The following is a 23,726-nucleotide window of genomic DNA, read 5'->3' on the forward strand; positions in this document are numbered from 1 at the left end:
GGGCCTCAGGATCGCCGTCAAGGATCTCCATCCTTGTCCGTAGCTTATGCCTGCCCATACCATAGCCCCACCATGGGGCACACTGTTCACAACGTTGACATTAGCAAACCACTCGCCATACACATGGAATGCGGTTGTGAGGACGTACTGACAAATTCTCTAAAATGATGTTGGAGGCGGCTTATGGTAGAGATATGAACATGAAATTCTCTGGCAACAGCTATGGTTGACATTCCTGCAGTCAGCGTGCCAATTGCACGCTCCCTCAAAACATCTGTGGCATTGTGTTTTGTGACAATACTGCACATTTTAGAGTGGCATTTTATTGTCCCCAGCACAAGGTGCACCTGTGTAATGATCATGCGGTTTAATCAGCTTCTTGATATGCCACACCTGTCAGGTGGATGGATTATCTTGGCAAAGGAGGAATGTTCATTAACAGGGATGTAAACAAATTAGAGAGAAACTAGGTTTTTGTGCTTATGGAACATTTCTGGGATCTTTTATTTCAGCTCATGAAACATGGGACCAACAATTTACATGTTGTGTTTATATAGTTGTTCAGTGTAGATCATTATGATGGATCGATAATGCATGACGGATAGTGATGGATCGATAATGCATGACGGATAGTGATGGATCGATAATGCATGACGGATAGTGATGGATCGATAATGCATGACGGATAGTGATGGATCGATAATGCATGACGGATAGTGATGGATCGATAATGCATGATGGATAGTGATGGATCGATAATGCATGATGGATAGTGATGGATCGATAATGCATGATGGATAGTGATGGATCGATAATGCATGATGGATAGTGATGGATCGATAATGCATGATGGATAGTGATGGATCGATAATGCATGATGGATAGTGATGGATCGATAATGCATGATGGATAGTGATGGATCGATAATGCATGATGGATAGTGATGGATCGATAATGCATGATGGATAGTGATGGATCTATAATGCATGATGGATAGTGATGGATCTATAATGCATGATGGATAGTGATGGATCTATAATGCATTATGGATAGTGATGGATCTATAATGCATTATGGATAGTGATGGATCTATAATTTAACTACTAATTGCCCTACCCTCTCCTGCGTCCTTGGTGTTGACGGTAAACATAGCAGGTTTGTTGACGGTCCCGTGGATCAGCCCCGGTCCGTACGCACTGACGTTCCCGCTGTTCACATAGTCCACATAGAACTGGAGGGGACTACCTATTACGGAGAGAGGAGAGAGAGAGGAGAGATGCAGGGACAAGAGAGGGGAGAGCGCGATGCAGGGATGAGAGAGAGGAGAGAGCGATGCAGGGATGAGAGAGAGGAGAGAGAGATGCAGGGATGAGAGAGAGGAGAGAGAGAGAGAGAGAGGAGAGAGAGAGAGAGGAGAGAGAGAGAGAGGAGAGAGAGAGAGAGAGAGAGATGCAGGGATGAGAGAGAGGAGAGAGAGGAGAGAGAGGAGAGAGAGGAGAGAGAGAGAGAGAGAGAGAGAGAGATGCAGGGATGAGAGAGAGGATAGAGAAGCAGAGAGAGAGAGAGAGAGAGAGATGCAGGGATGAGAGAGAGGATAGAGAAGCAGAGAGGAGAGAGAGAGAGAGATGCAGGGATGAGAGAGAGGATAGAGAAGCAGAGAGAGAGAGAGAGAGAGAGATGCAGGGATGAGAGAGAGGATAGAGAAGCAGAGAGGAGAGAGAGAGAGAGATGCAGGGATGAGAGAGAGGATAGAGAAGCAGAGAGGAGAGAGAGAGAGATGCAGGGATGAGAGAGAGGATAGAGAAGCAGAGAGGAGAGAGAGAGAGATGCAGGGATGAGAGAGAGGATAGAGAAGCAGAGAGGAGAGAGAGGAGAGATGCAGGGATGAGAGAGGATAGAGATGCAGGGATGAGAGAGAGGAGAGATGCAGGGATGAGAGAGAGAGAGAGAGAGATGCAGGGATGAGAGAGAGGATAGAGAAGCAGAGAGGAGAGAGAGAGAGATGCAGGGATGAGAGAGAGGATAGAGAAGCAGAGAGGAGAGAGAGAGAGATGCAGGGATGAGAGAGAGGATAGAGAAGCAGAGAGGAGAGAGAGGAGAGATGCAGGGATGAGAGAGGATAGAGATGCAGGGATGAGAGAGAGGAGAGATGCAGGGATGAGAGAGAGGATAGAGAAGCAGAGAGGAGAGAGAGAGATGCAGGGATGAGAGAGAGGATAGAGAAGCAGAGAGGAGAGAGAGGATAGAGAAGCAGAGAGGAGAGAGAGAGAGATGCAGGGATGAGAGAGAGGATAGAGAAGCAGAGGAGAGAGAGGAGAGATGCAGGGATGAGAGCGAGAGATCAGCTCTACATAGGAGGGTCAGCACATCCAGAAGCCACCAACACTATGGATACTCCATGACTGTTTATCAGAGTCAGCTTGTTGAGAGTTAGAGATCGTTCGTACCAGGGATGTGTATCCCGTCGTATTTGATGTCCATCTCGTGCAGGCCGGCCTCAGTCGGAGCGTATTTAACCGTTACTGTCCCGTCCTTATTGTCTGTGATGTCCGGCTTGGCTGTTTTACCTGACGGCATGCGCACGTCGCCTAGGGGAGGAAACAGTAGTTGAACAGGCAAGGTACCTCAGGCTTTCAGTATGTGAGGTGATACGTCCATTAGTCGAATTTCATCTAACGGTTAAGGGCGGTGACGTCTAATGGTTAAGGATGATGATTTCCTGCCTGGCGGCAACAGTACGGTGTGTGTACCTGTGATCTCTCCTTTTTGGATGGTGAAGGGGATGACCAGGTCAAACGGCCGGAGGCCCGCCACATCCAAACCATTCATTCCCATTGGCCGGTCTGTTGCCTAGGAGACAGAGGTCAAAGAATCTGAGGTTAGGAGGGGGAGGGACTAAGGTACGGGTGTAGGAAGGATGAGAACTGAGGTACGGGGGTAAGAAGGATGAGAACTGAGGTACGGGGGTAAGAAGGATGAGAACTGAGGTACGGGGGTAAGAAGGATGAGAACTGAGGTACGGGGTAAGAAGGGTGAGGGACGGTGTTGGATGAGGGACGGTATTGGGTGAGGGACACTATTGGGTGAGGGACACTATTGGGTGAGGGACACTATTGGGTGAGGGACACTATTGGGTGAGGGACAGTATTGGGTGAGGGACAGTATTGGGTGAGGGACAAAGGGACACTATTGAGTGAGGGACTGTATTGTGTGAGGGACTGTATTGGGTACGGAGGTGGTGGAGAGTGGTTCAGGATGTTGAGGAGGGTTGAGTTATTGGGGGGGAGGGGGCGATGAGACCAAACACAGCAGAATAGAATGTAGCTGAAATGAAAAGACGATAGGGACCAAACACCAAAACATGAAGTATGACATGATTACGATGACGATGATGATTATGTTGATGAAGATGAAACCACCGACACTGTGAGAGAAAGACATCATGACAGAAGCAGCAGCCAGACAAGAAGATGTAAAGAGACACGGCGGCCATTTTGTCAAATGTGGAGCCACATTGATGATTCACAAAATGGCTGCTTTTCCCCTGTGTGGAGAGAGTGGAGTGGAGAGACCAGTACCCAGGGCTGTTGACTGTAGTACTGTGGTAGTTGTTGCTGTTGGAGCTGATCTGAGGGGGCTCCTTCCAATGCCTGGGGGGGGGGGTGGAATAAAAAATAAGTTATTTTGTCAAACTGTTCCACAACGTTCAGATAGACTCTAGACTGACGGAACTGTGTCTCCGGACTGTCCAATGAGAATCTGCTGTAGAAGGAGGGAGGGGCCAAGATCTCATTAACCAATCAAGACTCACACACCTGCAAAAACACTCTCAACCACGTGTGCATATCTGTAGGTGACTGTACATACCGTGACCAGGAAGGGGCTGTTGGGGATGAGTTCCCCTCCAAAGCGAACGCAGATACAGTAATCTCCAGGCTGGGGGGCGGTGTAGAAGATATCAAAGGTTCCATCCTCATTCTCCACCACGTCTACATCTAACTCCACCCCTTCTGGGGTACACACACTGCATGTCACCTAGAGAGGAGAGGGGGGGTAGAGAGAGGAGAGGGTAGCAGAGAGAGAGGGGGTAGAGAGTTAGCCACACTAAGATGCCTCCCTCCCACTGCCCGCGCCTCCCCCCTACTGCCCGCACCTCCCCCCTCGTCTCCCTCCTACCCCCCCCCCCCCCCCCCCGTACAGATGAAGAAAGTCTAATCAAACACCTCTCCATCATTACCTTTCCTTTCCCAGCAGCCTTTGCATCCACGGTAATGACAGTCTGCTCTCCGATCTGGATGGTTGGCCCCACACCGGCTCCTGAGAGACAGATGAAGAGAAACGGTCACACAGGAAGTCTGACCCGCCCTCCCACAAGTCATCCATGCATCCTCTCCACAAAAGCCCTATTCTTTATAGAGTGCACTAGATAGGGAATAGGATGTCCTTTCAGACACATGTTATACAGGTATTACTATCAGCAGCATACAACATCCAGCCTCCATATCAACTCCATTACCCACAATGTCATTCACCATGCCAACTAGTACTACAGGTAAACTACGTTAGTTAGAGAGCGAGCTACAGACAGACACACCGAGAGAGCTTGAGAGAGAGCTTGGAGAGAGAGACCCCAGAGCAGCAACACAAGTAGACCCAACCAAATCATGAGAAAACAAAAAGATAGAATGCTATTTGTCCCACAGTGGCAATATACTGTGACTGACCCTAACTTAAGGAAAGCTTTGACTATGTACAGACTCAGTGAGCATAGCCTTGCTATTGAGAAAAGCCGCCACAGTCAGACCTGACAGGCTATGTGCTCACTGCCCACAACATGAGATGGAAACTGAGCTGCACTTCCTAACCTCCTGCCCAATGTATGACCATATTAGAGACACATATTTCCCTCAGATTACACAGATCCACAAAGAATTCCAAAACAAATCAAATTTTGATAAACTCCCATATCTACTGGGTGAAATACCACGGTGTGCCATCACAGCACCAAGATTTGACCTGTTGCCACAAGGGCAACCAGTGAAGAACAAACATCATTAAAAATAGTTTGTATATCCATTTATTCATTTTCCATTTTGTACTTTAACTATTTGCACATCATTACAACACTGTATATACACATCGTATGACATTTGAAATGTCTTTATTCTTTTGGAACTTGTGAGTGTAATGTTTACTGTTAATTTTATATTGTTTATTATCTATTTCACTTGCTTTGGCAATGTTAACATATGTTTCCCATGCCAATAAAGCCCCTTGAATTGAAATTGACAGACAGAAAGAGAGCGAGATAGCGAGAGATAGAGGTGAGTCAGGAAAGGGAGCTAGTTTGAACTGTAAAATGGGTATTGCCTTCCTGCATGCAGACAGACCAAAGTAATGGATCAGAGACGGAACAAGACCAGACCAGACTAGTGGATCTATCATCGAAGTGTTCTTACCCAGGCCGTGGCCGCCGATTGACACTGAGAAGGAGAAGGGTGGAAGCAGAGGAGCGAAACAGTGACAAATACAATGAGAGTCAGGGTGAGAGGCAACAACTGGTGCTCCAAATGGAGGGATGAAAACAGATGTGATGAGGAGTGAAGCAGGGGTGAGGAGGATGTGTGGGGTGAAGGGACATTTCAAACCGTCACACAATACCGCACCAAAAACACTGTGTGTGTGTGTGTGTGTGTGTGTTACCTGTGACGGTACACTTGCTGGCGTCTCCAGTAGGTAGAGCCCTGATGCGGTAGGGGGAATAAGGGATCTCGTCTCCTCCATATTTTATCAGGATGGTGTAACGACCAGTCATGTCAGGTACATACGATACCAGGTAAGTCCCGTCCTGGTTGTCACGGATACTGGCCTTCTTAGGCTTCCCCTCGGGGTCCTGGACACAGTCACCATGCAAACAGACCGTCAGATGAGGTAACCAATGGAGACAGTCATACTGGTGATGTCACCATGGAAATGAGACAGACCCACTAGTGACTAGCTGGCCCGTGACGCTGGTAAAGCCACCTCCTAGACACATGCATCCAACGCCTGGTGAGCTTACTCCTACTGTTAAATACCCCCATCCAAACGGGCCACGGACCGTCCAAACGGGCCACGGACCGTCCAAACGGGCCACGGACCGTCCAAACGGGCCACGGACCGTCCAAACGGGCCACGGACCATCCAACGCCTGGTGAGCTTACTCCTACTGTTAAATACCCCCATCCAGACGGGCCACGGACCGCCCAGACGGGCCACGGACCGCCCAGACGGGCCACGGACCGCCCAGACGGGCCACGGACCGCCCAGACGGGCCACGGACCATCCAACGCCTGGTGAGCTTACTCCTACTGTTAAATAACCCCATCCAGACGGGCCACGGACCACGGACCGCCCAGACGGGCCACGGACCATCCAGACATAGTGGGAGTAGACTGATTGGTTTGTTAACTAAACTCACAGTGATCTGCACCGCGAGCAGCCCCTCTCCTGCATCCTTGGCGTCGATGGTGAACTCGACAGGCAGAGAGGCGGGCACTCCGGTGGTGTTGAGACCGGGGCCGCTGGCACGCACCTTGCTGGCATCATGGGTAGGCAACACTTTCACCTTGTAGGGACTGGAGAGTAGCAGAACTTTGTGAAGCTGAAACCCCCCCCATTTTTCACAGAAATGTGTAGTGTATATATATATATATATATATATATATATGTGTCACCCATGTCTATATGTGACTCGTTTCAGGAAACTAGGCGTATGTCACACGTCACTACTTCACAGGAGCGGTGTTTGAAGATACATTTATCAAAATGTGTTTTTTGGGGGCTAAAATAAGATGCAGCTACAAACAAAACGGAGTTAAAATGGTTCCAGTCTGCCGTGAAGCGTTGATCCATGTATAAGAGTCTAGCTACATTTTCAACACACGTTTCTAATTTTGTCAGAAAGGTGTTTTTAAATGCTATGTTAAAGCATACTGTTAGTTAGCTAATGTATGATCTGTGTAGTAATATTATTTGAATCAGAAACCCATTTGCATTGCTAGTTATAGCCTACTGTCAGATAGCTAACATTGAACCTAGTTGGTTAGCTTTAGCTTCCTGCAGACTCACACTACAGCTACGACGCTTGTATTGGTAGTAGTTGGGATTATGCCGGTTCATTGTTTAGCTAGCTAGCTACATGTCTAAACATAAACACCCCACGTCGGCTGGATTACTACATGACCCATCAAGTTAGCCAGGTGTGTCTGGGGGTGATTACAGTCATCTATTGTATTACATGAACATGTCTAGATAATAGAGACCGTCCACTTAGATAGATGTGTCTGGGGGGTGATTACATTTTTCACATGACCCATCAATTTAGACCAGTGTGTCTGGGTAATGTAGTGTGTCTGGGTAAGAGTCATCTAATAATTATATCTGGACACGCTGTAGTTGATATTGCTGCAATGCTAGTAACCACTTCACTGTGCTGTTTACACCGATATCCTGTGCATGTGACAAGAACTTGGCAGGAGTGTGCGCGCTTTACCTGCGTGTGGTGCGGTGTGTGTGTTACCTGCGTGGGATCTCTTGGTCAGCGTACAGTACATTGATAGAGTAAGGTCCCTCTCTGGTCGGAGTGTAGTTCACGGTGTGAGTCTGGTCTCCATTATCCACCAACTCTACTGGCTCCACAACACCTACACACAGACAAACCAGAGTTGGACACAGGAACCAAACGTTCTAGAATCAAAGAGAGGGCTGGCACACACCTTTGGGTCCTTGTACTCTGACTTGCAGAGGTGCAACTCCAGCTTTAGAGGCGTCTACGGTGAAGGCCTGTGGAATGTTGGCACGCACGTTGGTTCCAAGCCCCACCCCCTGGCACTTCACCTTAGAACTGTCCACAGTGTCACTGACAGGAACCTGGAATGGACTGCCTAAAGACAGAGCAAGAGATGGGGGAGAGAGGGGGAAGAAAGAGGGGAGACCGGGAGAGAGAGAGAGGTCAAATGTGGGTTTAGTGTATGTTGTACTAGTTCTTTATTATCCCAGATTGGGAAGATCACTCGCTATCCACAGATTCTGGAAAAGAGGCCGAAGATCGGGCATCCTTCTGAGAATCCGGAGGCGAGCGAGTAAACTCCCACTTCCATCCGTTCTTCTTGCTAACTTGCAATCATTGGAAAATAAAATTGGTGACCTACTTTTAAGATTATCCTACCAACAGGACATTAAAAACTGTAACATCTTATGTTTCAACGAGATGTGGCTGAACGGCGACATGGACAATGTAGAGCTGCGGGATTTTCCATGCACCGGCAGAACAGAACACATTTGGCAAATCTGACCATAATTCTATCCTGATTCCTACTTACAAGCAAAAACTAAAGCAGGAAGTACCAGTGACTCGCTCAATATGGTCAGATGACGCGGATGCTACACTACAGGACTGATTTGCTAGCACAGACTGGAATATGTTCTGGGATTCATCTAATGGCATTGAGGAGTATACCACCTCAGTCATCAGCTTCATCAATAAGTGCATCGATGACGTCGTCTCCACAGTGACTGTACGTACATATCCCAACCAGAAGCCATGGATTACAGGCAACATCCGCATCGAGCTAAAGGCTAGAGCTGCCGCTTTCAAGGAGTGGGAAAACTAATCCGGATGCCTATAAGAAATCCCACTATGCACTCAGACGAACCATCAAACAAGAAAAGCGTCAATACAGGATTAAGATTGAATCCTACTACACCGGCTCTGACGCTCGTCGGATGTGGCAGGGCTTGAATACTGTTATGGACTACAAAGGGAACCCCAGACGCGAGCTGCCCAGTGACAAGAGCCTACCAGATGAGCTAAACGCCCTTTATGCTCGCTTCGAGGCAAGCAACACTGAAGCATGCACGAGAGCACCAGCTGTTCTGGATGACTGATTACGCTCTCGGTAGCCGATGTGAACAAAACCTTTAAAACAGGTCAACATTAACAAAGCCGCTGAGCCAGACGGATTACCAGGACGTGTACATTTTCAACCTCTCCCTGTCCGAGTCTAATACCTACAAGTTTCAAGCAGACCACCATGGTCCCTGTGCCCAAAGAAGCGAAGGTAACCTTCCTAAATGATTACCGCCACGTAGCACTCACGTCAGTAGCCATGAAGTGCTTTGAAAGGCTGGTCAAGGCTCATCAACAGCATCCTCCCGGACACCCTGGACACACTCCAATTCGAATACCGCCCCAACAGATCCACAGATGACGCAATCTCAACACACCGCCCTTTCTCACCTGGACAAAAGGAACACCTATGTGAGAATGCTGTTCATCGACTACAGCTCAGCATTCAACACCATAGTGCCCTCAAAGCTCATCACTAATCTAAGGACCCTTGGACTAAACACCTCCCTCTGCAACTGGATCCTGGACTTCCTGACGAGACACCCCCAGGTGGTAAGAGTAGGCAACAACACTGGGGCACCTCAGGGGTGTACTTAGTCCCCTCCATGGCCAAACATGACTCCAACACCATCATTAAGTTTGCTGACGACACAGTGGTAGGCCTGATCACCGACAACGATGAGACAACCTCCCTCAACGATGAGCAAGACTAAGGAGCTGATCCTGGACTACAGGAAAAGGAGGGCCGAACAGGCCCCCATTAACATCGACGGGGCTGAAGTGGAGCGGGTCGAAGATTTCAAGTTCCTTGTGTCCACATCACCAACAATATATCACGGTCCAAACATACCAAGACAGTCATGAAGAGGGCACAACAAAACCTTTTCCCCCTCAGGATTTGGCAAAAAAGATTTGGCATGGGTCCTCAGATCCTCAAAGGGTTCCACAGCTGCACCATCGAGAGCATCCTGACCGGTTGCATCACTGCCTGGTATGGCAACTGCTCGGCATCTGACCGTTTGGCACTACAGAGGGTAGTGTGTATGGCCCAGTACATCACTGGGGCCAAGCTTCCTGCCAACCAGGACCTATATAATAAGCAGTGTCAGAGGAAAGCTCTTGAAATTGTCTGAGACTCCAGTCACCGAAGTTAGACTTTTCTCTGCTATCGCACGGCAAGCGGTACCAGAGCGCCAAGTCTAGGACCAAAAGGCTCCTCAACAGCTTCTACCCCCAAGCCACAAGACTGCTGAACAACTCATAAAAATCGCCACCGGACAATTTACGACCACCCTCACTACCTTTCGTCTCCCGCTGCTACTTGCTGTTTGTTATCTATGCATAGTCACTTTACCCCCACCTACATGTCCAGATTACCTCTACTAGCCTGTACCCCTGCACACTGACTCGGTACCGGTGCCCCCTGTATATAGCCTCGTTATTCTTGTGTTACTTTTTATTTTAGTCTACTTGGTAAATATTTTCTTCTTGAACTGCACTGTTGGTTAAGGGCTTGTAAGTAAGCATTTCACGGTAAAGTCTACTACACCTGTTGTATTCGGCATTTCACGGTAAAGTCTACTACACTTGTTGTATTCGGCGCATGTGACACAGTTTGATTTGAGATTGGGAAGATCACTAGCTAGCTTCACAATTTAAAAATGCACAATACAAAGTACCAGCATGCGTGTGTGTATTCGTACCAGCGATGGGCTGTCCTCCGTAGGTGATGTTGAGGTTATACGTTCCAGCCTCGTAGGGAATGTACTCTACACTGCAGCTGCCATCTTTGTTGTCGGTGCAGGACATCTTAGCCTCTGATGGGCCCTCGACAGCCAGACCCAGACCTCCTGTACCCGCACCACTACAGACAGAGAGAGAGACAGCGAGATCAGCATACTAACCAGGTTTCCATTCACTTTTCATACGAGTAAAGTACATGTCTGACAACAACAACAAAAAAGTCTCAACAGGCCTGATGGAAACTGCAAATTTTTCGGTAAACTTTCCAAAATGTTCCCTAGAAAATATGCTAGACAAGATGGACTCTTTTTGTGTTGGTAAAATGAGCAACGTGAGAAATGGATAAAAATAAAATATAATATATTAAATTAGATAAAATAAGAAATGGAGGTGGAAACACTGATATAATAACCATCATGCTGTGGGATTATTCTGGTGACATGATCGTTTGACAAATAAAAATTATCTTGCTCTCTTGTCCATCATAATGTCACTATCTGTGAGCTATTGGCTAGAGCGCATGTGCCAAGAACAGTGAACCCATTCGCTATATAACGCAACACTTTAGTGACAAAACCAGCCAAAATGCGTTGGAAACCCACTTAACTTGTATTTTTTTATTTGGTAGATGGGAATTCAAACTAAAAAAGGTATTTTTATGTGCACTACCATCACACAAAGCTTTTTATCCTCAATGTGGGTTAGTGTGTGCCTGTCGTACCGGGTTTCCACAGTGAACTTGTTGGCCTTGTTGGTGATGCCACTGTCCAAGCCGGGTCCATGTGCACGTACACGCCCCGGGTCACAACCCTCCGTCACCGCCACACGGAACGGACTTTTGGGAACTGGAGACTCATCGTACGCCACCTTTACACTGTGGGGACCTGGACAAAACAGAGTTATCATATAGAGTTACAATATAGATCATCTCTACATTGGGGGGGACCTGGACATTAAATATACACTACTGTTCAAAAGTTTGGGGTCACTTAGAAATGTCCTTGTTTTTGAAAGAAAAGCTAATTTTTTGTCCATTCAAATTAATCAGAAATACAGTATAGACATTGTTAATGTTATAAATGACTATTATAGCTGGAAACGGCAGATTTTTTATGGAATATCTACATTATCAGCAACCATCACTCCTGTGTTCCAATGACACGTTGTGTTAGCTAATCCAAGTTTATCATTTTAAAAGGCGAATTGATCATTCATTTTTGATCATCTTTTGCAATTATGTTAGCACAGCTGAAAACTGCTGTTCTGATTAAAGAAGCAATAAAACGGGCCTTCTTTAGACTAGTTGAGTATCTGGAGCATCAGCATTTGTGGGTTCGATTACAGGCTCAAAATGGCCAGAAACAAAGACCTTTCTTCTGAAACTTGTCAGTCTATTCTTGTTAGTAGTGTACATGATCACTGATTCTGGACAACACACACATCATGGTGTCTGGATACAGAGTGTGGACAGTATGTATATATCATGGTCACTACACCTAATGGCAAGCAGATGGCACTAACTCACCCTCTTCGTAGGGAGTGTACTCTACGTTGTAGGTTCCGTCACAGCGGTCGGTGATGACAGCGTCGGTAACGGCGCCAGATGGGTTCTGGATGACTGTCTTGATGTGGTTCCCTCCCGTCTGGTTCAGAGCTCTGGCATCTACCGTGAAGTCTGTGGTCGCCTCGCGGAACACGCCTAGAACACAGAACACAGGCTATGAACACAGGCTATGAACACAGAACACGCCTAGAACACAGAACACAGGCTATGAACACAGAACACGCCTAGAACACAGAACACAGGCTATGAACACAGAACACGCCTAGAAAGGTTATTTTATCAAATTAAAACTATTCATGAAAAAAATACAATTTAGTAAACTGAAATAATAAACAAACCCATTTGAAAAACTAAAACCATTATCTTTGAATCCAAAACAACCATCATGAATTGTGTTTAGAGTTTTTTTTCTCCTCAACTTTTGGCAAAAAGCTAATGCTTATATATTTTCTTTATGGGGTTTTCAAGCTTCTAAATCTGGCAGGTAAATGCTGCCAGGTGACAGCGATGTTTCAAATAGGCCTAGCTTGAGCATCTCACTAGCTAACAGGGAAGAAATACACTAGGGAGATCGCCAAAGGGCACCATACTTTGTCCCAAACTCTAAAACTAAATAATATATTTTTTAAATGAAAGAAGTATTTGTATAAAACTAACAAATCAAGTCTGAAAATAAACTAAAAAACTTAAAATAAAAATAGAAAACCGAATTGAAATAAAAAATGTATATAAAACTATAAACAACCTTGACGCCTAGAACACAGAACACACGGCAAGAACGAACTCTGACCTTTGCCCTCCACTCCCGGTCCGAACACGCGGATTCCACTGGCGTCGACGGCCGGCTCCACTGTGAGGCGGGCGGGGAAGTTGGGTACATCCTGCCCCCCGTAGCGGATGGTGAGGGTGTAGGAGCCAGGGTACAGGGGGATGTAGGTGATGGTGTATGTTCCGTCTCCGTTATCCTGGATGTGGACCTCTGCCTCTGTCCCGCTGTCACTGATGATCTCTATGGTCAGCTCAGCTGGACCCGCGTTGGTACAGTCCACCACAAACTCCCCAGTCTCTCCCACCTTGGCACGCTCCAACCCTGGGCCAGAACACTTCACCTGACAGGGGAAGGGCACAGGAAGTGTTTAATTGTACTGTGAACACTATGCTGTATCGTGTGCATATGACAAATAAACTTTGATTTGTTTTTATAATAAAGGTCTCGTCAAATATCAAGTCATTTGAACTAGGGTTAGAGGTCAAGGGTTTAGAGGTCATGTTTACCTTGGTGGCATCAGTGGGGGGGTAGGCGGTGGGTTTGAAAGGGGATCCTGGGATGGGAGCGTTGTCATAGGTCAGCTCCACCTGGTATGGCCCAGCCTCTCGAGGGATGAACTTCACCTGACTGGTCTCTGGTTTAAGCCCCGCTTCCACCTGAATAATTACATTAAATCACAAGAACACGTTCATTTGGTTTAGCACATTTAATAATTAGTTTGAGGCCAAAGTGTTGAACAATGAACATAGAATTAGGATAAATAACTGTTTTAAACAGATCAAAATCAATCAATCAAGCTCAGTACCTTGCAGGTGACAGGTTTCCCAGAGGGCCCTGTAACCTTAGCTCCCACCTTCCCCTGACCTCCTGCACCCTTGGACTTCACGGTCACTTCCTGGTCCTTACCCACTGTTATCTCTACAGACAGATACAGGAAGAGAGAATGCTTAGACACTATTAAAACTTGAACGCAATGACTAAGTCGCTCAAATCCAATGGCGTACAGAGGCCCATTATCAGCAACCATCACTCCTGTGTTCCAATGGCACGTTGTGTTAACTAATCCAAGTTTATCATTTTAAAAGGCTAATTGATCATTAGAAAACCCTTTTGCAGTTATGTTAGCACAGCTGAATACTGCTGTGCTGATTAAAGAAGCAATAAAACTGGCCTTCCTTAGACTAGTTGAGTATCTGGAGCATCAGCATTTGTGGGTTCGATTACAGGCTCAAAATGGCCAGAAACAAAGACCTTTCTCCTGAAACTCGTCAGTCTATTCTTGTTCTGAGAAATGAAGGTTATTCCATGCGAGAAATTGCCAAGAAACTGAAGATCTCGTACAACGCTGTGTACTACTCCCTTCACAGAACAGAGCAAACTGGACACTTCTAAGTGACCCCAAACTTTTGAACGGTAGTGTATATATACTAATATATATACACACACACCAGATATTATATCACTATCTATACTACAGCACTATCTACACACTATAGATCCTATATCACCATCTATACTATATACTCTAGTGGTTCTTGTACATACTGTCTCCCAGTCCATCAACTTGTATCTTGCTGAGGTCGAGGCTTGGAGCCACAGGGATGGAGAAGGGGCTCTTGGGAATAGAATCTCCTCCGTAGGTGACGGCCACTCCCAGAGGCCCCTGCTGGACGGGGGTGTACTTGACCGTGTGGGTGTTGTCATGGTTGTTAATGATCTCAAAGTCCTTGACAGCCTCTCCTTTAGCCGGGCCGGAGAACACAGCGTCCAGCTTGGCTTTGCCTGCGGCCTTGGTGTTTACTGTGAAGTGGGTCGGCTTGGTCAACTCCACACCTGGAGGGCGGGTAGGAGTGATAGGGAAGAAACCAAGAAATATTCATTATTGGTAGCGTGTATGTGAAGGCGAACTCTAACTTCCTGTCTTTCATAGCTTTTAAAAACAGCCCCAACTTCTCACTTTAAAACAGTGTGTGTGTGAGAGAGTGTTAAGCATGTGTGAGTGTCTCACCACTGCGGTTGAGCCCTGGTCCCTCGGCCTTGACCTTGCTGGCGTCGTGTGACGGGTCAACTTTGATCCTGATAGGAGTCATGGGAATGGTCTGGAACACAGAGGTCACACACTATCAAGGAACAAGTCATCAACATATTTACAGGAGCTGGAAAACTGGAATGCAGAGAGGAAAGAGACATTCCTACCACCATGATGGGTTAACCACACTACTGTATACATAACTACCCACCTGGTGGGTTAACCACACTACTGTATACATAACTACCCACCTGGTGGGTTAGCCACACTACTGTATACATACACTACCCACCTGGTGGGTTAACCACACTACTGTATACACACACTACCCACCTGGTGGGTTAACCACACTACTGTATACACACACTACCCACCTGGTGGGTTAACCACACTACTGTATACACACACTACCCACCTGGTGGGTTAACCACACTACTGTATACACACACTACCCACCTGGTGGGTTAACCACACTACTGTATACACACACTACCCACCTGGTGGGTTAACCACACTACTGTATACACACACTACCCACCTGGTGGGTTAACCACACTACTGTATACACACACTACCCACCTGGTGGGTTAACCACACTACTGTATACACACACTACCCACCTGGTGGGTTAACCACACTACTGTATACACAACTACCCACCTGGTGGGTTAACCACACTACTGTATACACACACTACCCACCTGGTGGGTTAACCACACTACACACTACCCACCTGGTGGGTTAACCACACTACACACTACCCACCTGGTGGGTTAACCACACTACACACTACCCACCTGGTGGGTTAACCACACTACCCACCTGGTGGGTTAACCACACTACTGTATACACACACTACCCACCTGGTGGGTTAACCACACTACTGTATACATACACTACCCACCTGGTGGGTTAACCACACTACTGTATACATACACTACCCACCTGGTGGGTTAACCACACTACTGTATACACACACTACCCACCTGGTGGGTTAACCACACTACTGTATACACACACTACCCACCTGGTGGGTTAACCACACTACTGTATACACACACTACCCACCTGGTGGGTTGACCACACTACACACTACCCACCTGGTGGGTTAACCACACTACACACTACCCACCTGGTGGGTTAACCACACTACACACTACCCACCTGGTGGGTTAACCACACTACACACTACCCACCTGGTGGGTTAACCACACTACACACTACCCACCTGGTGGGTTAACCACACTACACACTACCCACCTGGTGGGTTAACCACACTACACACTACCCACCTGGTGGGTTAACCACACTACACACTACCCACCTGGTGGGTTAACCACACTACTGTACACACACACTACCCACCTGGTGGGTTAACCACACTACTGTACACACACACTACCCACCTGGTGGGTTAACCACACTACTGTATACATACACTACCCACCTGGTGGGTTAACCACACTACTGTATACATACACTACCCACCTGGTGGGTTAACCACACACTACCCACCTGGTGGGTTAACCACACTACTGTATACACACACTACCCACCTGGTGGGTTAACCACACTACTGTATACACACACTACCCACCTGGTGGGTTAACCACACTACTGTATACATAACTACCCACCTGGTGGGTTAACCACACTACTGTATACACACACTACCCACCTGGTGGGTTAACCACACTACTGTATACACACACTACCCACCTGGTGGGTTAACCACACTACTGTATACATACACTACCCACCTGGTGGGTTAACCACACTACTGTATACACACACTACCCACCTGGTGGGTTAACCACACTACTGTATACACACACTACCCACCTGGTGGGTTAACCACACTACCCACCTGGTGGGTTAACCACACTACACACTACCCACCTGGTGGGTTAACCACACTACACACTACCCACCTGGTGGGTTAACCACACTACACACTACCCACCTGGTGGGTTAACCACACTACACACTACCCACCTGGTGGGTTAACCACACTACACACTACCCACCTGGTGGGTTAACCACACTACTGTACACACTACCCACCTGGTGGGTTAACCACACTACTGTACACACACACTACCCACCTGGTGGGTTAACCACACTACTGTATACATACACTACCCACCTGGTGGGTTAACCACTACTGTATACATACACTACCCACCTGGTGGGTTAACCACACTACTGTATACATACACTACCCACCTGGTGGGTTAACCACACACTACCCACCTGGTGGGTTAACCACACTACTGTATACATACACTACCCACCTGGTGGGTTAACCACACACTACCCACCTGGTGGGTTAACCACACTACTGTATACACACACTACCCACCTGGTGGGTTAACCACACTACTGTATACATAACTACCCACCTGGTGGGTTAGCCACACTACTGTATACATAACTACCCACCTGGTGGGTTAACCACACTACTGTATACACACACTACCCACCTGGTGGGTTAACCACACTACTGTATACACAACTACCCACCTGGTGGGTTAACCACACTACTGTATACACACACTACCCACCTGGTGGGTTAACCACACTACTGTATACACACACTACCCACCTGGTGGGTTAACCACACTACTGTATACACACACTACCCACCTGGTGGGTTAACCACACTACTGTATACACACACTACCCACCTGGTGGGTTAACCACACTACTGTATACACACACTACCCACCTGGTGGGTTAACCACACTACTGTATACACACACTACCCACCTGGTGGGTTAACCACACTACTGTATACACACACTACCCACCTGGTGGGTTAACCACACTACTGTATACACACACTACCCACCTGGTGGGTTAACCACACTACTGTATACACACACTACCCACCTGGTGGGTTAACCACACTACTGTATACACACACTACCCACCTGGTGGGTTAACCACACTACTGTATACATACACTACCCACCTGGTGGGTTAACCACACTACTGTATACATACACTACCCACCTGGTGGGTTAACCACACTACTGTATACATACACTACCCACCTGGTGGGTTAACCACACTACTGTATACATACACTACCCACCTGGTGGGTTAACCACACTACTGTATACACACACTCCCCACCTGGTCAACACCATGATGGGTTAACCACACTACTGTATACACACACTACCCACCTGGTGGGTTAACCACACTACTGTATACACACACTACCCACCTGGTCAGCGAACAGCACCATGATGGTGTAGCTACCAGCGCCTGGCGGGGTGTATTTAACAGTAAACGTGTCGTTGTCGTTCCTGATGATGTCGAAGTCGATGTCTGCCTCCGCCGGTCCCACCACACCTGGAGAGCACTTTATACCTATACTGATGTCACCTGGGGGGCACACACAAATATCAGCTGTACAATGACATGGCGAAGATAACAAGTGGGATCGCACCGGAGGACAGTGAGGCGATTCCACGACAGCGGGGCGATTTAGCGTATGCAGAAAGTATTTTGGGATTCAGATAATTCACACAAGACCTTCGTTCGGAGGAATGATGTTTGACTTTCACAGTGCATTCGGAAAGGATTCAGACCTCTTGACTTTATCCAGATTAATTATGTTACAGCCTTTTTCTAAAATGGATTAAATAGTTTCTCAATCTACACACAATACCCCATAATGACAAAGCTAAAGTAGGTTTTTAGAATGTTTTGTTAAAAATAAAAACAAATATCACATAAGTATTCAGACCATTTACTCAGTACTTTGTTTAAGCACCTTTGGCAGCGATTACAGCCTCGAGTCTTCTTGGGTATGACGCTACAAGTTTGGCACACCTGTATTTGGGGAGTTTCTCCCATTCTTCTCTGCAGATCCTCTCAAGCTCTGTCAGGTTGGATGGGGAGCGTCGCTGCACAGCTATTTTCAGGTCTCTACAGAGATATTAGAGCGGGTTCAAGTCCGGGCTCTGGCTGGGCCACTCAAGGACATTGAGACCTGTCCTGAAGCCACTCCTGTGTTGTCTTGGCTTTGTGTTTAGGGTAGTTGTCCTGTTGGAAGGTGAACCATCGCTCCAGTCTGAGGTCCTGAGCAGGTTTTCATCAAGGATCTCGCTGTACTTTGCTCCGTTCACCTTTCCCTCGAACCTGACTAGTCTTGCAGTCCCAGCCGCTGAAAAAACATCCCCATAGCATGAAGCTGCCACCACCATGCTTCACCGTAGGGATGGTGCCAGGTTTCCTCCGGATGTGATGGTTGGCATTCAGGCAAAATAATTAAATCTTGGTTTCATCAGACCGGAGAATCTTGTTTCTCATGGCCTGAACTCCAAGTGGGCTGTCATGTGCCTTTTACTGAGGAGTGGCTTCTATCTGGCCACTACCCGTAAAGGCCTGATTAGTGGAGTGCTGCAGAGATGGTTGTCCTTCTGGAAGGTTCTCCCAACCTTCAGAGTGACCATGGGGTTCTTGGTCACCTCCCTGACCTAGGGCCCCCCCCCCCCCAATTGCCCAGGTCTAGTAAGAGTCGTTGTGTTTCCAAATGATGGAGGTCACTGTTCTTGGGAACCTTCAATGCTGCAGAAATGTTTTGGTATCCTTCCCCAGATCTGTGCCCCGACACAATCCTGTCTCGGAGCTCTACGGATAATTCCGTCGACTACATGGCTTGGTTTTTGCTCTGACATGCAGTGGCAACTGTTGGACCTTATATAGACAGGTGTGTGCCTTTCCAAATCAAATCAATTGAATTTACCACAGGTGGACTCCAATCAAGTTGTAGAAACATCTCAAGGATGATCAATGGAAACAGGATGCACCTGAGCTCAATTTACAGTCTCATAGCAAAGGGTCTGAATACTTAAAAATAGTTACCTTAATACATTTGCAAAAAAAATCTAAAAACCTGTTTCCACTTTGTCATTATGGGGTAGTGTGTGTAGATTGGGGGGGGGGGGGGGGGGGGGGATTAATCCATTTCAGAATAAGGCTGTAAGTAACAAAATGTGTAAAATGGGAAGGGGGTCTGACTACATTGTACATTTGTATCAAACCATTTTTTGGAAAATCATGATGAATGTGGATATTTTATACCCTTTTTTTATAGACCTATACGTTTCTCCTGTCAGACCCTGTGATCTGTTAACATGATACAGACAGTCATTATACTGTCAGACCCTGTGATCTGTTAACATGATACAGACAGTCATTATACTGTCAGACCCTGTGATCTGTTAACATGATACAGACAGTCATTATACTCCATAGTGTGCTCTTACATATGGAGCACATCTATATTCTGAAACACACATTCATTTATTCAACAAAAAAATATTAACATCTCAAAAGAATGCTTTAAACTTGTGCTGTGATTGGTCATTTACCCATGTCAATTTCTATGTATAAAATGGGTCATATCATTAAAAGTACCAGAAAGCCCACTCTGGAAATTTGACATGTTTGAAGAGTATTTTGTTCCAAACAATGTCTAAAATCAGCCAAATCAAAAAGAGTACATTTGAGATATTCATATTGTTGAATAAACAAATGTGAAGAGATGTATTTCAGAAAGTAGAAATACTCCATATCTGATGCGTGTCCACAGCTGTCATCCAGACAAAGGGTGACTACTTTGAAGAATATAAAATATATTTAGATTTGTTTAACACTTTTTTGTTTACTGCATGATTCCATATGTGTTATTCTACAGTTTTGATGACTTCACTATTATTCTACAATGTAGAAAATAGTAAACAATTAAGAAAAATACTTGAATGAGTAGGTGTCCAAACTTTTGACTGGTACTGTGTGTGTTCCTTTTGTCCAGGTGGGAAAGGGCAGTGTTGAGTACAATAGAGATCGGGTCATCTGTGAATCTGTTGGGGCAATTTGAGAATTGGAGCGGGTCCAGGGTGTCTGGGATAATGGTGTTGATGTGAGCCATGACCAGCCTTTCAAAGCATTTCATGACTACAGACTTGAGCGCTACGGGTCGGTAGTCATTTAGACAGATTACCTTTGTGTTCTTGGGCACAGGGACTATGGTGGTCTGCTTGAAACATGTTGGTATTACAGACTGGGTGAGGGAGAGGTTGAAAATGTCAGTGAAGACACTTGCCAGCTGGTCAGCGCATTCTCTGAGCACTACTCCGAGTAGTACAGGGAGCTTCCACGTCAGACACCAGTTTATTCATTTTAAATCCATGAGGAGTGAAAGGTGAAAGACACTTGGGGAAGAAGGGAATCAGAATGGGGCTGGTGTAGTGTAACGGTCTTACCTTGTCCCGCCTCAGCACAGTCCACAGTGAAGAATGTTGGTTCAAAAGCCTTCAGCCCTGTTTTAGCCACACCAGGACCTGACACCTTCACCTTGTTAGGGTGGCAGCCTGCCCCGATACTCATCTACACACAAGAGAAAACAGTCAGGAAGTGTGTGTTTGGGGTTGTAGAGGTAAGTGTGTATGTGAAGCTCAAGTCCCCATTCAGCATATCTTCTGTTTGGGTGCTCACCCTGAAGGGACTGTCCGGTATGTTGACCCCGCCCCAGGACGCCATGACGGTGTGTTTGAGGGGTTTCTTGGGGGTGTAACTGCAGGTGTACGTTCCATTACCGTTATCCTTCACCTGGACATCTACTGGGGTACCCTCACCATCCTAGAGAGGGAATGAGAGACAGAGAGAGAGAGACAGAGAGAGAGAGAGAGAGAGAGAGAGAGAGAGACACTCAACATGAGCTCCTGATAGAATTAATATTTTTTTGTTTTTAGAATGAGATAAACTCTAATCGAAAAATAATTCCAGACAAGTGATGAACAACAACTCTATTCATTCAGAATAGAAAAGTAACTTTGCGCCTCAAGTTAAGAAGTTGAGTCTAGCTAGCTACACAACAAAGACCTAGCCAGCAGACTAACAAGCTAGCCAGAAGAAACGAGCTAGAACAAACCTAGCAAGGGCAGTTAATACAACTACATCAAATGACCAAACTGAGTGAGTAAACCAGAAAGGAGCACGGACTAACTTTAAACATATCTTCTGTTTTTTTGTGTAAAGATTTGTCACTCTTTTTTGCACTAAATTAGAGCTAGCTAGCAACAGCAGCAGACAGGCAAACAGGTTACTATGGCAACAGGGCAGCAGGCCAGAGCAGCGGTAGTAGCAGATCCCACAGGCACCATGTCCCCACTCCCCCTCAGCGCTGAATCCATTCTCTACCCTAAAGAGGCCAAAAATGACACAACGAGGAAAGCTTGTAAACAGAAACTACTAACGGGGAGGCCAGAAACCCTTTTTGCAGACCTCTACAAAAACAGTGACGTGAGTAATCTCATGTTTCTCACTGACCAGCCAAATGCATGGCGCTCAGCAGTCTGCTCTCACTACCCATGCATAAAGAAAGAGGGAATCTGTAATGGGTGGAAGCTGAAAATCAAAGAGACAGACGACCCTAACAGCACCATGATAACAATCAACCTCTACAAGACTGGGACTGTCATGGTGCAAGGTAACATCAGGCTGTTTGAAACAGACTTTCAGACCATTAAGGAGAGAGCGGAGAGAGAGAAGAACACCACCAGTGACATGCCCTCCCACAAGACAAACTCCACCAGCACCACCCTCACCCCTACCCACCCAAAAAGCCACATCCAGCACCTCTTTTCCCACCATAGTGGAAGACATGCCCCAGGAGGAGAGCGACCCCCTCAGTGCAGAGCAGGCTCAGGCCCTCCTCACCACCATGGCTGCCATGAGGAATGAGTTCACCAAACTGGAGGGGGAGGTGGTCCTGCTCAGGGAGAGCGTGAGCAAACAGCAACCAGACAACCACACCTTAGAGGAGCTCCTAACCAAGGTGAGGACAGAGCAGGACAGCAGCCTTGCAACACAGCTGAAAGAGGTTCAGCAAGAGAGAGACGGACTCAAGAGAGCTGGCTGATCTAACAAAGGAGGTGAGAAAGCTCCAAAAAGACAGGCAGAGCAGTAATAACGATCTGACCACACTAAGAGAGGAGCTGCAGGAGAGAAAGAGAACAGAGGACAGGCTGCAGGAGCAGATAGATCACCACCCTGTGACCTGCCCTCACACAGCAGAGGAGCCCAGCTCAACCAGCCAGGCTTCCCCAGCCCTGTCCTCACACAGCAGAGTCCACCTCAACCAGCCAGGCTTCCCCAGCCCTGTCCTCACACAGCAGAGGAGCCCAGCTCAACCAGCCAGGCTTCCCCAGCCCTGTCCTCACACAGCAGAGTCCACCTCAACCAGCCAGGCTTCCCCAGCCCTGTCCTCACACAGCAGAGTCCACCTCAACCAGCCAGGCTTCCCTAGCCCTGTCCTCACACAGCAGAGTCCACCTCAACCAGCCAGGCTTCCCCAGCCCTGTCCTCACACAGCAGAGGAGCCCAGCTCAACCAGCCAGGCTTCCCCAGCCCTGTCCTCACACAGCAGAGGAGCCCAGCTCAACCAGCCAGGCTTCCCCAGCCCTGTCCTCACACAGCAGAGGAGCCCCCCTCAACCAGCCAGGCTTCCCCAGCCCTGTCCTCACACAGCAGAGGAGCCCAGCTCAACCAGCCAGGCTTCCCCAGCCCTGTCCTCACACAGCAGAGTCCACCTCAACCAGCCAGGCTTCCCCAGCCCTGTCCTCACACAGCAGAGTCCACCTCAACCAGCCAGGCTTCCCTAGCCCTGTCCTCACACAGCAGAGTCCACCTCAACCAGCCAGGCTTCCCCAGC

The 23,726-nt window shown here is 47.3% G+C and overlaps 1 protein-coding gene across 2 annotated transcripts in view; it reads right to left on the reverse strand.

Annotated features, from left to right (window-relative positions):
• flna (filamin A, alpha (actin binding protein 280)) overlaps window positions 1-23,726 on the reverse strand; it is a 94,161-nt gene that overhangs the window by 21,451 nt on the left and 48,984 nt on the right. The window contains exons 15-35 of one of the 2 annotated variants that reach the window (XM_038983690.1): window positions 21,509-21,652; window positions 21,277-21,400; window positions 18,228-18,388; window positions 14,975-15,065; window positions 14,512-14,799; window positions 13,772-13,884; window positions 13,473-13,622; window positions 12,988-13,306; window positions 12,159-12,332; window positions 11,355-11,517; window positions 10,594-10,754; window positions 7,758-7,925; window positions 7,562-7,685; window positions 6,461-6,617; window positions 5,704-5,893; window positions 4,238-4,317; window positions 3,868-4,035; window positions 3,579-3,650; window positions 2,751-2,850; window positions 2,448-2,588; window positions 1,117-1,245 (exon numbers count right to left, since the gene is read on the reverse strand). In XM_038983690.1, coding sequence (XP_038839618.1) covers window positions 1,117-1,245; window positions 2,448-2,588; window positions 2,751-2,850; window positions 3,579-3,650; window positions 3,868-4,035; window positions 4,238-4,317; window positions 5,704-5,893; window positions 6,461-6,617; window positions 7,562-7,685; window positions 7,758-7,925; window positions 10,594-10,754; window positions 11,355-11,517; window positions 12,159-12,332; window positions 12,988-13,306; window positions 13,473-13,622; window positions 13,772-13,884; window positions 14,512-14,799; window positions 14,975-15,065; window positions 18,228-18,388; window positions 21,277-21,400; window positions 21,509-21,652 — 3,217 coding nt within the window. The remainder of the gene's footprint in view (window positions 1-1,116; window positions 1,246-2,447; window positions 2,589-2,750; window positions 2,851-3,578; window positions 3,651-3,867; window positions 4,036-4,237; window positions 4,318-5,703; window positions 5,894-6,460; window positions 6,618-7,561; window positions 7,686-7,757; window positions 7,926-10,593; window positions 10,755-11,354; window positions 11,518-12,158; window positions 12,333-12,987; window positions 13,307-13,472; window positions 13,623-13,771; window positions 13,885-14,511; window positions 14,800-14,974; window positions 15,066-18,227; window positions 18,389-21,276; window positions 21,401-21,508; window positions 21,653-23,726) is intronic. The other variant, XM_038983691.1, reaches the window with a different exon arrangement.

The sequence above is a fragment of the Salvelinus namaycush genome, unplaced genomic scaffold (assembly GCF_016432855.1).
Source record: "Salvelinus namaycush isolate Seneca unplaced genomic scaffold, SaNama_1.0 Scaffold182, whole genome shotgun sequence".
NCBI classification, from domain to species: domain Eukaryota; kingdom Metazoa; phylum Chordata; class Actinopteri; order Salmoniformes; family Salmonidae; genus Salvelinus; species Salvelinus namaycush.